The sequence below is a fragment of the Hypanus sabinus genome, chromosome 15, assembly GCF_030144855.1.
Source record: "Hypanus sabinus isolate sHypSab1 chromosome 15, sHypSab1.hap1, whole genome shotgun sequence".
Taxonomy (NCBI): domain Eukaryota; kingdom Metazoa; phylum Chordata; class Chondrichthyes; order Myliobatiformes; family Dasyatidae; genus Hypanus; species Hypanus sabinus.
The window spans coordinates 77,921,282-77,937,436 of record NC_082720.1 but is presented as its reverse complement, the minus strand read 5'-3'; the positions used below and the strand labels follow the sequence as shown (position 1 = coordinate 77,937,436).

General features: G+C 42.3%; 1 protein-coding gene across 1 annotated transcript in view; it reads right to left on the bottom strand.

The window, feature by feature from the left end:
• LOC132405614 (septin-8-B-like) overlaps positions 1–15,538 on the bottom strand; it is an 82,133-nt gene extending 66,595 nt beyond the window's left edge. Inside the window, exon 1 of the mRNA XM_059990558.1 lies at positions 15,233–15,538. Within this exon, the coding sequence (XP_059846541.1) occupies positions 15,233–15,262 (30 nt within the window). The 5' untranslated portion in view covers positions 15,263–15,538. The remainder of the gene's footprint in view (positions 1–15,232) is intronic.
• Between the last annotated feature and the right edge of the window lie 617 nt (positions 15,539–16,155).

The window sequence follows — 16,155 nt, the reverse complement described above, 5'->3', positions numbered from 1 at the left end:
TGACATGCTTTCCCTAAATGTACTCTGGGGTAAACCATCTACACATTCTTTGAAAAAATGTAAATGACTAACTTAATAACCTCAGGCTCCTTTAATTGACATGCAGAATGATCAGCCAGGACAAAAAGCACAGGACCATACTTGTGTAACTCACACAAAATGCTGGAGGAACTCAACAGACCAGGCAGCAGCTACTGAAAAGAGTAAACAGTCCATGTTTCAGGCCAAGACCCTTCATCAGGACGTTTCGGAGGGCCGCTGAGATCTCAGAGGGGGAGCGATGAGGGAGAGAGTATCAGTGAACTCCTGAAGGGGAAACTTCTTCAGGGTAGGCATCCTTTGAAGACTTCACAGAGTAGTAGCAGACTCACAAACACGAGAAAATCTGCCTGTGTTGCTTTGGATTTCCAGCGTCTGCAGACTTTCTTGTGTTTCTGACAACACCTGTGTGTTTACGAAAGGTGGTCAGAGAGAAAATGGATAATGATGCAGAAAGGTTTATATACAAGACATAGGGCTCTCCAGCAACAAAGTTCAAAGGTTTTATAAGAAGAGGTTTATAAGAAAAGGTTTTATAAGGTTATACAACTCAATTTTGTCTATTATCTTATAAAAGTCTAGTTACACCAAATGAAGGCCCAGTCAAGTAAAGCAGCCAAATAGGATTCAACAAATGATGATCTGAAAAACAGAAATGTGACAAAAATCAAAAACAAATCAGGTGTTAAGCAGATTAGATCAACTAGGCCGGGGGTCGGCAACCTGCGGCTCCCGAGCCATTTGTGGCTCTTTCACCTCTGTGCTGCGGCTCCCTGTGGCTTTGGGAAATAATTGGTCAGTATTTAATTAAAATGTATTTTATGTTAGTTTGTTAGCTTTTGAAATGTAATTATGGTGATCTTGTACAACCTAAGTGTAGCGACACATTTCCTGCCACATCCGAAACGGCTCACAATTAGCCAGCATTCCGGCTAAGGGAGATAGCCTACGGGGGTTTGTGAGTACGCGTCTTTTGCAGCATCTGCGTCCATGGGGGCTGGGTTGAGGGAGGCTTAAAAGCAAGGCTGTTTAGTTCGAATAAAGCTATCTTTGACTGCAGTTTACTGACACCACTACAACGTGTTTTTATCGCTGGCTGTCCAGACGGAAGGTGCTGAAACGCTTTGTCGCGTGTCTGGAAGAAGTGAAAACTTTCCTGGGCAGCAAAGGGCTCACCTTTCCTGAGCTGGAACAGCCAGAGTGGCTGGAAAAGCTACACTTCATGGTAGACATGACAGCGCACCTGAACACGCTGAACACAGCTCTTCAGGGGAAAGGACGTACAGCCCTGCACATGTTGGAGGATGTTTTGGCATTCGAGCGCAAGTTGACAGTGCTTGCCAGAGATTTACAGAAAGGCACTTTGTCTCACTTCCCCAATTTGAGAGAGTTCAAACAAGGTCACGACATGATAATTTCGGAGTATTTACATTCTGCAATCATCGCAATGCAAACATCGTTTGGGAAACGCTTCTGTGAGTTCAGAGAGGAAAAAAACACATTATCCTTCCCGGTCACTCCCTTAAGCATCGATCCTTCCCTACTGAATACGACTGCATTGGCAGGTGTGAGTCAACCTGATCTTGAGATGGAACTGGCCGACATAGCCGACAAAGACATATGGGTGTCCAAGTTTAGACGCTTGACAGCAGACCTTGAAGATGTTGCCCGTCAGAAGGCCGTTCTTGCTCAGAAACACAAATGGAGTGATATTGAAAACCTCACAGATGACAGCTTGCGATCCTGTGTAAAGATGAAGGTGACATCATACAGCCCTGATGTGCAGACGCTGTGCGCTGAGGTCCAGGAGCAGAAATCCCATTAACCAAGTATGATAAATATTTTAATTGCCTATTATTTTACTTATATTCATATTTTTTCATTGTTCAGTGAAATAGTCCTTTCATTTTTCAGGATGACAGCTGGCTGACGTTATTTTTGGTTTGCTGCTGGCGGAAAATTTAAGTTCGGCGTTTTTCATAAATACAAGAAGGACTCAAATAGACATTGAATATTTTACTTAAAAGTAACTTTCAACCCAACGTCTTTTTTTCGGAGTTCAAAATGTTTTTGTTGCATGCAGAAATGTAATTTCGTTTTCTCTGCAGGAGTTCATCAATTTCATAAATGCAACACATTATAGTTTGTTTATACATAGCATAAAGGCAAAACAAAACGTTGTATGCAGTGTTATTTCATTTTAAATGTCAAACGGGTTTTGCGGCTCCCAGTGTTTTCTTTTCTGTGGGAAACGGGTCCAAGTGGCTCTTTCAGTGGTAAAGGTTGCTGACCCCTGAACTAGGCTAAGGCACAGTGGAATATACAAGGACAAAACAAAGGCAGCAACTGACAGGAATCCTAGAGAGAAAAATAAAAGGAAATCTGCTATTTTGGGGATAGCCACAAATTATAAGATCGACAAAGACCTCAGAACAAAGTTAGAGGCCACATCCCAAACATTGCTCAGGCTCAAGTCAAAATTTATTACACACAGAACAATTTTTGCAGGTCAGCTAATTTGTTGAAATGCTTTTCACATTTATGTTGCGCTGTAAATGTCATGCTTTAATCTGTGTGCAAGTTGTGAAGGAGAAGTTTGTGGGTGGGGGAATATAGTGCAGTGACAAGGGAAAGAGAACAAGGACATACAAAAACACTTGCCAAAAGTAATTTGAGTAAATGGCTCAATACTTCTGCTGCATTGGATCATTCTCCTTACATAATACTGAGCAGTGGAAAGATCTCAGGCACATGCTAATTCAGGTGGACTAAACCACAGTACCACAGATATGACCTGCCCAGATGTTAAGATCCTCTGACAGTTCCCATTTATCTGTCGTTTCCCTGTTCCCCAAGTTTAAATGGAAGATTGTTGATAGGGAAAGGGAACTGTTTCTTTTTCCGCAAACACTGCCTGTGACTTGCATAAAATCTTCAGCATTTTTACATTTTGAGAACGAAAAATTATAAGAAAAGAATTCGGTCATTTGGCCCATCAAGATTTTTTTTAGTTTTGGTGTTGTATCTCACTCCCATTTTTACTTGCACGTTCTACATCTTTGAATGAACCAATTGTTAGAAATGTTTTGCATTGCTGCTGTATAAAATAGTAATGGGTTTGAACCAGTAATTCTGACTTCTTGTTTAGTCCAATCTTCCTCTCTTTCCTAAAAGAGCTGAGACGGAGAAGCCGAGGCTGCAGATCGGATTAAAAGCAGAACAAGAGACGGAGATATAAACCATATCTCCTGTCTATCATTACGGAGAACATAAGATTGCTGGCAAATAAAATGGAGGAAATAGCAGTTCTCACGAGGACACAGAATGATTGTCGGGAATGCAGTTGTTACGTGTTTCACCGAGATGCGGTTACACGAGCAAATCTCGAATTCCAGCGCTACTGCGAATGGGTTTACAATGATCCGAGCAGACAAGGTTAGCCTGCAGTGCGGTAAGAGGAAGTGGGGTGGGCTCGCTGTGCTTGTGAACAGCAGATGGTGTAATCCTGGTCACATTGCTGTAAAAGAGTGAATCTGCAGTCCGGACATCGAACTGCTCGCTGTTTTAATTACCACGAGTTCAGCCACGCCATATTGCTTGTTGTCTGCACTCCGCCTTCCCGACGCAGTCCCAGTGCAGTGTGTGATATCACACACAGTACCACTTTGGGACTCCAAATGCAACACCCCAACGCGCTCATTGCAGTATTGGGAGACTTTAACCATGTTTCTCTCTCGACAACCCCACCCACCTTCGATCAGTTTGTCAAGTGTCACACAAGAGAAAATAAAACACGGGATCTCTTGCATGCAAATGTTTAAGATTCACACAGCTCCACAGCTCTCCCCCACTCGGAAGGTCAGATCACAGCCTGGTTTACCTCAAGCACTTGTATAAGCCCCATGCAGAGCAACAGCTAGCTATCACCAAGATAGTAAAGAAACGGTCTCCAGAGGCCATCAAGGCTTTGTAGGGCTGCTCTGAGGTTACTGACAGGAAAGTGCTTTGTGAGCCATACAGGGAGGTCACTGATTTACTAATTGCATCACTGGCTACATCAACTTCTGTGTGGACACTGTAATACCATCAAGGACTGTTCCCCATCAACAAACCATGGATCACCAGTGGTCTAAAGGCTCTTCTCAATCATAAAGTCTTTCGATCAGGAGACAGGGAAGAATTGAAAAATGTGCAAAGGGAGCTAAAGGAGAAGTTCAGGGTGGCTAAAGAGGAATACAGGAGAGAGACGGAGAACAAGCTTAGGCAGAGTAGCACACGGGTGGTGTGGAGAGGAATGAAGAACATCACTGGCTTCAATCAGCTGAGCTCGGACTGCAGCCATGAATGGGCTAATGAGTTAAACCAATTCTTCAATAGGTTTGACAATTGCCCTCCTGCTCACACCCCCTCTCAGGTCACCAGTCCAGGTGCAGGGGCTCCCTCAGCACCAACGCTTCCCCTCCTCCCTCTTGCCCTCTCCAATTCAACACATGGATGAACAACAGTCTACCACAGTCTACATCCCCTTTGCCCTGCACCTATTATCCACACCTCCACATACCAACAGCTATTGTCCCAATCTTCACCTCCCCCAGCTTCCATCGACTCCCCAGTCACCATGGACTCACCTTCACTACAGAGCAGGTGAGAAGGGCTCTGGGGAAACTCAGACACGACAAAACATTGGAGCCGGACGGTGTGAACCCCATGGTCCTGAGGGAGTGTGCTGAGCGGCCGCGTGGAGTTCTCCAGCCCATTTTCAATCTGAGTCTCAGCTGGGAAAGGGTCATGTGTGGAAAACATCATGCATGCTCCCAGTACCAAAGAAGGGCCGACCAAAAGTCTTGAATGACTACCGTCCCATGGCCCTAACCTCACACATCAAGACCATAGAGAGGCTACTCCTCACTCACCTCTGACCCCTGGTCAGATCAAACCTCAATCCCCTTCATTTTGCCTTTCAGGAGCAAATTGGAGTCAACAATGTTGTCATCTACCTGTTGAACTGAGCCTGCTTCCATTTCGATAAGCAGGGCAGCATTGAGGGCAACAGGTTTTTTTGATTCTCAAGTGCCTTCAATACCATACAGCCCTCATTGTTGGGGGAAAAGCTCTGTTCAATGCAGATTTTCACTTCCCTTGTATCCTGGATAATGAACTACTTGACTGGCAGACCACAGTATGTGTAGTCTCAGAGCTGCGTGTCAGACTGGGACGTCACAAGGGTCTGTATTGGCTTTCTTCCTGTTTACCCTGTATACCTTGGACTTTAGAACCAACACTGAGACATGTCATCTGCAGAAATTCTCTGATGATTCAGCAATAGTTGGGTGTATAAAGGGAGGATGGGAGGATGAATACAGGGCACTGGTGGAGAACTTTGTCAAGTGGTGCAAGCTGAATCATCTGCAGCTCAACATCAGTAAGACTATCTAAGGAGATAGTAATGGACATTAGGAAGATGAAGGCTGCCTTACTTACTGTTATTATTGATGGTGAAGACATGGATATGTTGAGGACCTACAAATACCTGGGGGTGCACCTGGATGACAGACTTGAGTGGAGGACCATCACAGAGGCTGTATACAAGAAGGGCGAGAGTCACCCCTCTACTTCCTGAAGAGACTGAGGTCCTTTGGAGTATGCAGGCCTCCCCTTCACATTTTCTACCAGTCTGTTATTACCAGTATAATCTTCTGTGCAGGGTTGGAACAATGGCATCAACATGGGTGATGCCAACAGGCTAACAAAACTCATTAGAAAAGCTGGCCCTGTTATAGGAGTCAAACAGGACACAATGGAGGTTGTGGTAGAGCAAAGGGCCCCACAGAAAAATCCTGGCAATTCTGGACAATGTTTCTCACCCTCTGCATGCCACCTTGACTGAACAGAGGAGCACTTTCAGTAATAGACTAAGACTGCTGCAAAGAGCGCTACATGAGGTTATTCTTACCCTTGGCCATTAGGCTCTATAATGAGTCAATCTATATCAGAGAAGGTGATCACTCCCCCGTTAGACTGTTTGTGGTAACTTGTTTTTTTATTCTTTCTACTTCTCTTCCAATATTTATATCTGTGCACTTGTAATAATACTACGACACTGTAATTTCCTTTGGGATCAATAAAGTACGTATCTATCTATCTAAATATTGGAATTATTTAGGATGGTGGTGAATATTGGTAGTTTGGCTGAGATGTTTGTAGTTGTAATGTTCATCGAGCTTGGCAATTAGCTTACAGATGTTTCGACGCCAGTCGAGGTGACATCCTCAGTGCACAGTTGTTGGTGTTTCTCTCTAGGAGTTTGTGCATTTCTATAGCCCCCTCTCCATCCGCTTGCCTCAGTCCTGATTGGCTATCCCTTCAGGTGGCCTCTGAATTCTATTGGCTCTTAGAGGTTTGTAGAGGGTGTTGATTTTGCTATGTTGTATTGGAGTTCTATTTTTATCTGCAGGAACCATTCTAAAATCTAAATGTTTTTAGTGGATACGTTGGTGACTTTCCGTAACCACAAAGCGAGGTTGCACCTCAAACGGCAGAACAAAATATTAAAAAAATAAATACTAACAGACATCTCTTGTTAAAGAAAACAAAAGGTGGCTGAGGTGATCTGAAATTGTTTTGCAGAATGTTTTTAAAAAGCACGCGTTCAAGCAGGGTGAAACAGTAAAATTTTTACTTCACTCAGTGGGGAAGTCTCCTTCCGGAAGCACAAGAAATGTGCTATGAAATAAATAGCCTCCATTTTGAGTTAGCAGATCAGTGGTTTGGAGTGAATTGTCTGTTGGGTAGATTGTAACTGCTTGCTGGTTCTACAGCCTATCCTGCCTAATGAAAAAAATTAACCACGAACAAACCTGATAAAAATGAAGAAACTGATGCTATATTGATATTTTTTTTACTGGTAGCTTCAAAAGTTGCACAATGACTCACCAGCCATATAAGATCACACATAAGATAAATCTCACTTTGGTTATTGGAGCATCATTTAAAACCTGTCACTCTTTATGGCTAAATGCATCAAGGGCCACAGTAAAGTCCCACCAAGCCCAATATGTGAAACTATTCTTCATCGAAGCAACATACACCAAGCAGAGCTTACAAAAAAGTTACCTTTACCCAGCAAATACAATTCTCTATTATAAACGCAAGAGATTCTGCAGATTTTGAAATCCAGAATAACATTTAGAAAAATACCGGAGGAACTCAGAAGGTCAGGTAGCATCTATGAAAAAGAATAAACAGTTGAGACGTTTTGGGGCAAAGACCCTTGGCCAAGACTGGAAAGGAAGGGGGAAGAAGCCAGAATAGGTGGTGGGGGTGGGGGAAGGAGTACAAACTAGAGGGTGATGAGCAATTCTCTTTTATTGTGTCATGGTAGAAGACATTAACACTAGGGGTTAAAACGAAACCCTATTGTCTGAATTTCAAGAAGCTGGCAGCAAATACCAGGGGATGTTGATTAATCGGTAATGTGCAGGTTGGTATGTCAGGCAGGAACATCTGCCACTGACAGATTAGAAACCATAGGAGTTCCAAGAAAACTCGAGCAGAATATAGCTTGGGCTTTGTTAACCATGTTATTTTTAGCATTCAATAAAGTATTCTATAGTGAGACAGTCAACACCCAATCGGCTGGATTCTAAACTTTTCCATGTTTAATGATAACTTTCCAACAATTACACCGAGTATCATCACACAGTAGCAGAGCAGCAGTTCAATGCAGAAATGGTCACCATCAGCCCCCGTCTGGCAAATTACCTTTGCTAATAGGTCATCACACATTATTAAAAATAAATGTCATAGGAGCTCATCACTCAAGGCTGATTACTCTTTTAATTATTTCCAGAAATCATTCTTCAATCAACCGTTTTGGCAAAAACTTGTACATAATACATAAGAAATGGCAGGAATAATCCATTTGGCCCATTGAATCTGCTCCAACATTCAACAAGGTCATTGCTATTGCTCTAACTTAATGGTAACCCTGTCTTCTCCCCATTACCCTTCACTTGCAGAAATCAACCAATCTCTGAATCACAGCCATATTATCCCTTCAGACAGCTTTACACGCCGTTCATACTGCCAGAGGCAAACATCAGAGGTAGGGCTTTGGCTTTCAAGCCTGTTTGCTATCCAATGTCATGGCTTAGAGCAGCATGTTAGCATAGCATTAAAGTCAAGCGTCCCAGCACCAGAGATCAGAAGATCATCGTTCAATCCTTGCTGCTGCCTGTAAGGAGTTTGTATGTTCTTCCCATGACCATATGTGTTTCCTCCATGTGCTCCAGTTTCCTCCCACAGTCCAAAAAGACATGAGTTAGAGCAATTAAGTTATGGGTATGCCACCTTGCCACCTTGAAATCACTGCTAGCACATCCCCAGATTGTGCAGGTTGTTGAAGCAAATGATGCATTTCACATATTTTGATGGACACGTGACAAATAATGCTAACCTTATGATCTTAATTTCTACTGCAATGTCATTTTTCTTCATTATCTTTTGCTCTCATCAATACCCAACAATCTATTGATTCATATTGAATGAACTAAATAAGAAAGCTTCCCCCAGCCCACCTTAGTAAAGAATTCCAAATATTAACCACCTGTGTGTGAAGAAACTTCATTTCTGAAGGGCCTACTCCTTATTCTAAGATGTTCTTCTTGCATCCGCCTTACGACCTATGGAAAGATTCTTCTACAAGTTTCAATGAATTTCACTGGAGCATGAAACAAGAAGACAGCCACTGACTAAACTGACATTCCATCAGGCAGATTAGATCAAAGTGAAAATGGAGAGATATTACTAAGTTATTAGGAGGCTTAACACAGCTCAAATATTATTTAGGTACAGAAAAAAAGGTGTAATTCTTATAAATGATTCAAACTGCTCTATTATATACCATAACAAAACTAAACTAATTAAGACTAATTTTGCATTTGCACATTTCAGCTCATCTGGATCAGTTACGGTGAACCCAATCAACGGTGAATCGTCTCCATGGTAAAGGACAGCAATACAAAAAGCACACAGGTACACTGGGCTTAAAACACACAAGTGCAATAATGAAGAAAGAACGGCAGCACCTCTACTTACCTACAAGTTTGAAAAGTTTTGGCATGATATCTAAAACTTTGATAGATGTGTATTGGAGTGTATATTGACTAGCTCCATCAGAGCCTGTACGAAATCACCAATGCCCTTGAAGGGAAAATCCTACAAAAAGTACTGGATACGACACAGTCCGTCATGGGTAAAGCCCTCCTCACCATTCAGAATATCTACACGAAATGCTGTCACGGGAAAGTGGCATCTATCATCAGGGACACCACTATCCAAGGAGCCTCAGGACTCTCACCACCAGGTTTTAGGAACAGTTACTACCCCTCAACCAGCAGGTTGTTGACCCAAAGGAAATAACTTCACTCAACTTCATTTACACCATCATCAAAATGTTCCCACAACCTATCAACTCCCTTTCGAGGACTCTTCATCTCATGTTCTTGAGACTTATTTATTCATTATCATCCTTTCTTGCTGAAGGAACTCAGCAGGCCAGGCAGCATTTACGGAAAAGAGTAAACAGTCGCCGTTTCGGACCAATGCCCCTCATCAGGACTGGAAAACAGTGAATACTGCTGTTTTGGTTAGCTTAACTTCATTTATGACATTTAAATTGAAACTGACAGTAAAATCCATAGTTTGCTTCAAATCAAACCAGCAAGGATTATGCTGGGCAGCCTGCAAATGTTGCCATGGATTTGGGACTAATATAGCATGCTCACAAGTCACTAACAATAACCCCTACGTCTTTGGGGCATGGGAGGGCACCAAGGCACCTAAAGAAAACCCACACAATCAAGGGAGAATGTACAAGCTCCTTACTGGCAGCGTCAGGAACTGAACCCCATCGTTGATCGCTGGCTGCTGCTGTGAAACAACATGCTAACCACTACACTGCCGTGAGTATTCTTTTAAAAAAGTTTTTAAACCTTAAATTTAACTGCTAATAAAAAGCATTGACTTGATATCATCCCCTACTAGATGCAAGAGATGTAAGTTTCAATAGAAAGAAACAATTCAAATAGGCCCAAACACCATTGGATACAGGAAACCACACAAACAGCTGGTGACAGACACTTCCCAGCCTGTGGTGGGGTTTTTCAGAATCTAATAATTTTCAGCCATCTGAAGTTACTGCCCCTCATGCAGTAACATGCAGTAAATGCCCCTCATTTTAATGGAGCATTTCCAGAATTTACAAAGTTTCTTCTCAGCAGTGAAAACAAATAAGAGCTACTTTACTCCATGTTCTCTATGCTAGTATAATCAGATTAATAATGGACAGGTTAATATATTCAGGTATGTATATTATTTTCTTCAACTTTATGAATTGATGTATTACTACCTAAATTTTCCTTCCCTTCTCAGTATTTCCTAAATATAAACATTACCACCGTATTGTTGCACAGTATCATAGAGGTTAGTACAATTGCTTTAGAGCGCCAGCTCTAAGATTGGGCTTCGATTCCCACCACCGTTGCTAAGGAGTTTGTACGTTCTCCCCATGACCATATAGGTTTCCCCGGGTGCTCAAGCTCCCTCCCACAGACCATACAAAATATGTACAGTCGGGGTTAGGGTTAGTTTGCATGTTCTCTCCATTACCCCATGGGTTTCCTACGGGTGCTCCAGTTTCCTCCCATATTCCAAAAACAAAAACCGTACGGTGTGGGTCAGTGAGCTGTGGGCATGCGACGTAGGTGCCTGAAGCGTGATGTTGCCTGCCCCAGCACAAGCTACAGACTGTGTTGATCATGGATGCAAACTGAAATATTTCACTGTATGTAGACGTGACAAATAAATTTAATCTTCAATAATCACACCAACCAATGGAAATGCCAGGAATTTGTCCATAATAAATGCCAACTGTGATCTTGTTGTGCCAACTTATCTATAACACACTTAACATAGAAATCAGCAGCACATTACAGGCCCTTTGGCCCACAATGTTGTGCTGACCATGTAACATAGAAGCTGCCTAGAATTTCCCTACCACATAGCCCTCTATTTTTCCAAACTCCATGTACCTATCTAAGAGTTTTTTTAAAAAGACCCTATTGTATCCTCCTCCACCATCATCACTAGCAGTGCATTCCACACACCCACCACTCTCTGTATGAAAAACTTACTTTGACATCCCGCTTGTACATACTTCCAAGCACCTTAAAAGTATGCCCCCTAATGTTAGCAATTTCAGCCGTGAAGAAGCCTCTGACTATCCACAAGATCAGTGCCTCTCATCATCTTATACACCTCTATCAAGTCACCTACATTGCTCCAAGGAGAAAAGACCAAGTTCATTCAACCTATTCACAAAATCCATGCAACATCCTTGTAAATCTATTTTCATAGAGATAATGAGCTTTACAATGAGATAAGCATGAAAATAACATAAAAAGTAAAAATAAGAGACAAGAAGGTGTACCACAAATGACAATGCAAGGGATATTAAGCAATTCACACTTGATAAGGCATGGATTTGACTATAACAATTTAAAATCACAAAATCACTCTGAATCAAATATTTGCAATGTGTTACTATATTTTTTGCTTCAGCTACTACTGTGACTATCAGTATTATCAAATCATAGCATATCACTATGGTAATCATAATCATTAAGTACTAATATCCAGAATTCACAAGGAAAATAAAAGACAAATTAGCTGTAATTGAAACTTATACAGCATTTCAATAAGGAAGGTTTGCTCCCTGGATTGATTCACAAGTTACAGGGCAATTCCACAACCTCACGCTCAGGATAGGACAAGACAACTTCCTCTTGAATAGAGTTCAAGTAACAGGAGTTAAAAAGAAAGACACCAAATAGCAGAGACATCTGCAAAGCACAATTCCCACCAATTGTCAAAACAAGGATTTATTAATGACTCTTAACAGTAAGAGGCCATTTTCATAACAGAGTCCTCTCAGACCGAGCTTGATGCGATGCCAGACACCACAGGAAAAAGGGGTCAGCATTCCAACCTACTGTATGCACTCCATAACTTGACAGAATTCAGAAATGTTTCCTTGCCTTAAAAAATATACCAAAGTTACTTATTGTGGAATTTTTCTACCATTAGAGCACAAAACATATATACAAATAAAATCTTTGCTAATACAAGTAGGAAGAAGTTGCAAAGCCTTTCTGCAGGGCAGCTGCCTCAAATCCAGCAGGTATCGTTCACAAAGCCCGGATTTCTGGGGCAAAATTTAGAGTATAATAAGATGGTGTCAAAAGACAATTTAAAAATATCAAAAGGATGCTTTATCACATCTCTTTCAAACCCTCTTCCCCCCCCCCCAAAAAAAATAGAATTCATTGTGATTTCAAAGTGTTTTGCTAGGTAAATGATGCCCATCAGCTTATAAATGAATGAAGGAATAAATCACAATTGTCCTGTTATATTCCTAAATGGGGGAAAAAAAAGAGTATGGTTCCGCTGATCTACCCCTCCAATGTATTCTGCTTTCACAGCTGTTCTTCCTGAATGGAGTTCAGCTCAAGAGCTGAGAGTCTAGTAGTCATCAAGGTCAAACATATTTTTTTCTCATCTAGTGTTCAGGAGTGGCAGAATTCCCCGAACAGAGAAGTGATCGTGAGAACTGTAACCTTGTCCCAATAAAATGTCAGCGTGGGAATAAATTACTGAATTTTCCCATTCTCACTTCGGGGATCTGAGCTGAAACAGAAATGGCTTAATGCACTGAACGAAAGTTGTTCTGGTAAATGCCTCTGGTTTTGGACAAGAAGTGATGTGTCTTTTTAATCACAATGGGCTGTGCAAAGGATTATTAGAGGTGTAAAGTTTTCCATGACACTCAGCAAGAGAGTATCCCCAGTGCCTTGACCAATAGACTTCTCTAGTAACGTTGTATGGAGGTTACTTAGTAATTATCCCATTGCTATTCGGATGAACTGGCTGTGCCCATTGAGGCCACTCCATTTCCAACATTTGAAAAGTTGCAACTTTTTTTTAAAAAGCATTTCATTGGCTGTAAAACATTTTGGGACATCTGTGGGGGGGGGGGGGGTGGCGGAACTAAAAAAATTATTTGCCTTATACAGTACTTTTCTCACTAAAAGTGTAGGGAGAGAAAACATTTAAAATGCCAATCAAAGCATTTAGAAGCCCTAGTGAAAAGCTTGCCCAAATCGCTCTGCCAATCAACCACAAGGGCCCAGTGGGGAAGGACCACAGTCTAGGGTCCTTCTCCGGTGGGAGAAGAGGGGTGGGGGGTTGGGGGTAGACCCCCAAATGTAAATATGAAAGAACAAAGTGCCACGTGGGTGGCAAAACATTAGAACTTTGAAAATGTAAGGACAGTAATGGTACCAACGGTAAAGAATTGAAAGTCTTTGAATGGTTATTGTATATAATTTTATTTTGGAATAAAGTATATTTTGTTTAATATAAAAAAAACTTAGAAATATCATTCACTCAAACGGTCTTCACTTTTTCAATGAATATTGTTAATTTGACACTTTTGTACTGTGTGTGTGTGTGTGTGTGTGTGTGTGTGTGTGTGTGTGTGTGTGTGTGTGTGTGTGTGTGTGTGTGTGTGTGTGTGTGTGTGTGTGTGTGTGTGTGTGTGTGTGTGTGTGTGTGTGTGTGTGTGTGTGTGTGTGTGTGTGTGTGTGTGTGTGTGTGTGTGTGTGTGTGTGTGTGTGTGTGTGTGTGTGTGTGTGTGTGTGTGTGTGTGTGTGTGTGTTCACGCAGTCCTTTTGCAGCAATTTAAACCTGTATTAAAAGTGCCGTGATCAACGTCAAATCGGTACCAACTCTTCAGACTTCCCTCGGTCTTAGCACCCCCCCCCCCCCCGCCCCCACGTCTCCAATCACCGTCACCCATGCTGCTGCTGTCGGAGATCTCAGAACATGATAGCATTGCATTTCACCATATATGTATCTTTTCCTGTGCTGATCTCTGCTCGAAACGTCGACTGCTCTCTTCCACAGATGCGAGTTCCTCCAGCATTTTGTGACCGTTGCTCGGATCTCCAGCATCTGCAAATGTTCTCGTTTCTCGCCGTATGTTTCGATGCACATGTGGCAAATAAAGCTATTCTTTACATATATTTAATCTTTTCCATCCCCTAGAAGTTACTACTGCTCAGGACTCCCTCTTAAAATCTGCCTCACATTCTCCAAAATGCTCCTTAAACCTTAACTCTAAATAACAAGCTGCAATCAAGCTCTCCACTATTCCTTGGCCCGGTGTCAAGTTTGGTTCTGTAATCTATCATAAGGGCATTTAGGAGTTTTTAATTATGCTAAGGGCGCTATATAAACGCAAGGCACGTCGGTTCGTCGATCACAGATCACACCCGTGTCGGACGCAGTACAGATGGTTAAGGTAGTAAGAAGGTCAAAGGTACGCCATTACCATTATTTATAACTGACAGCAGCAAATTAAATTGTGGCACAAGTGCAAGGGAAATGACGAGGTTTTCAACTTTGAAATGGACGTTACATCCATTCAATTTCATTCATACTGTCGCAGCTTCAGCCCGATTCCGCCAGCAACAAATCCATTTTTATTTACTGTCATTCGCTGGAGAAAGTTTAAAAGTCGTGCAACTGACCCAAATAACACAAGATGCAGAAAGGTTTAAACTGCAGAAGGGCTCAGTAATGCGGGAACTTTAAATACTCCTTTGCCGCAGGATTACAACCTCGAAAGAAACGAGGGGGGAAAAGATCAGCCTCTGAATGGGGGCAACCGGAAAGCGGGCACCTGCAGCGGATAACAAGTGGCTGCGTGTTCAAGCACAGGGGTATCGCTGCGGTGATTAAAACCGAGTGCGGAACGGATTTGAAGTTAATGTGCCCAAGGACGAAAGGCGCGTAGTAATACCAGCAAAATATTTGATGAATCAATCTATATAAAAATTAAGAATGGTAGCGTCTGTGTGGCAAATTGTATCTGGCACTCTATTTTTTGCAACAATGTATCCGTAGGGAAACAACAATGAACGCCGGCCCGATGATTGACAGCTTCAAAACAAGGGCAGTAGCACCCACCACCCCACCAATTAAACCCCCTTACCCCCCCCCCCGCCCCTTCAAGCAACAGACACCCGCTGAAAGAGATGCAGAAACAATACAGCAGCAATAGCTTGCTACTCACGGGTCGCTGTTCTGTTTCCACCGTTTCCATTGCGTTTCCGCGTAATAAATGAACAGGAATCTGCGCTGCGAGACTCCGCCGGCTGCCGCCTCTCCAGCTCGGTCAACATGGACTCTTGCCCCCGCCCCCAAGTGAAAGAGGTGCGGGTGGGGGAAGGAAAGCACACATTAAATTAAATCATAGGATCCGTACACTGTCCCCAAGCACGAGGCACCTTAACGTGGTGGATAAAGTAAGTTAATATCACCATTTTATAGTTGTAACACTGCTCGACTATTTGTTTCAGTCTCGGTGAATTTACTAGAAAGTGCCGAATAAGGTGGTTTCTTCCAGAGCCGCGGGCGGCTCTGGGATTTGTAGTCTAGTTGGTGGTTTCCATCTCAGGTCAATCAGTTGAGGATGGTTTTTGGACGTTGAAACTATAAATAAATTGACATATCAACATGTACCAACGGCCTCGAAGTGAATGAGTGAAAACTGTTTCCATGATTGCATATAGGATTTGCAAAATGGAATTAATAAACATTTAAAACAAAAACACATGGGGGGGGGGTGGAATTAGACACCGCATTGGGGTAACAGGACAGAGCCATCCAAGGATCTGAAAGGCTCTTTATCCAGGGATGAAAAACTTCACCCAGACTGATATCGTTGATTTCTTCTCCCTAAAACCGTAAGGTCCGCACACGAAACGAGTCCAGTAAAATCATCTCAACAAGGATTCAAGAGTTCAAAAATGAACTTTATTATCAAAGTTTGTATACGTCACATTCTCATGTTCTTGGAGGTATTCACGGTAGAACAAGAGAATACAACAGAGTCAATGGAAAACCACAATTGAGCAAAGACTGCCTGACAGCCAAAGTGCAAAAGAGAACAAACTGCAAACGCAATGCATCAAACAAAATCTTTCCAGTTAAAAA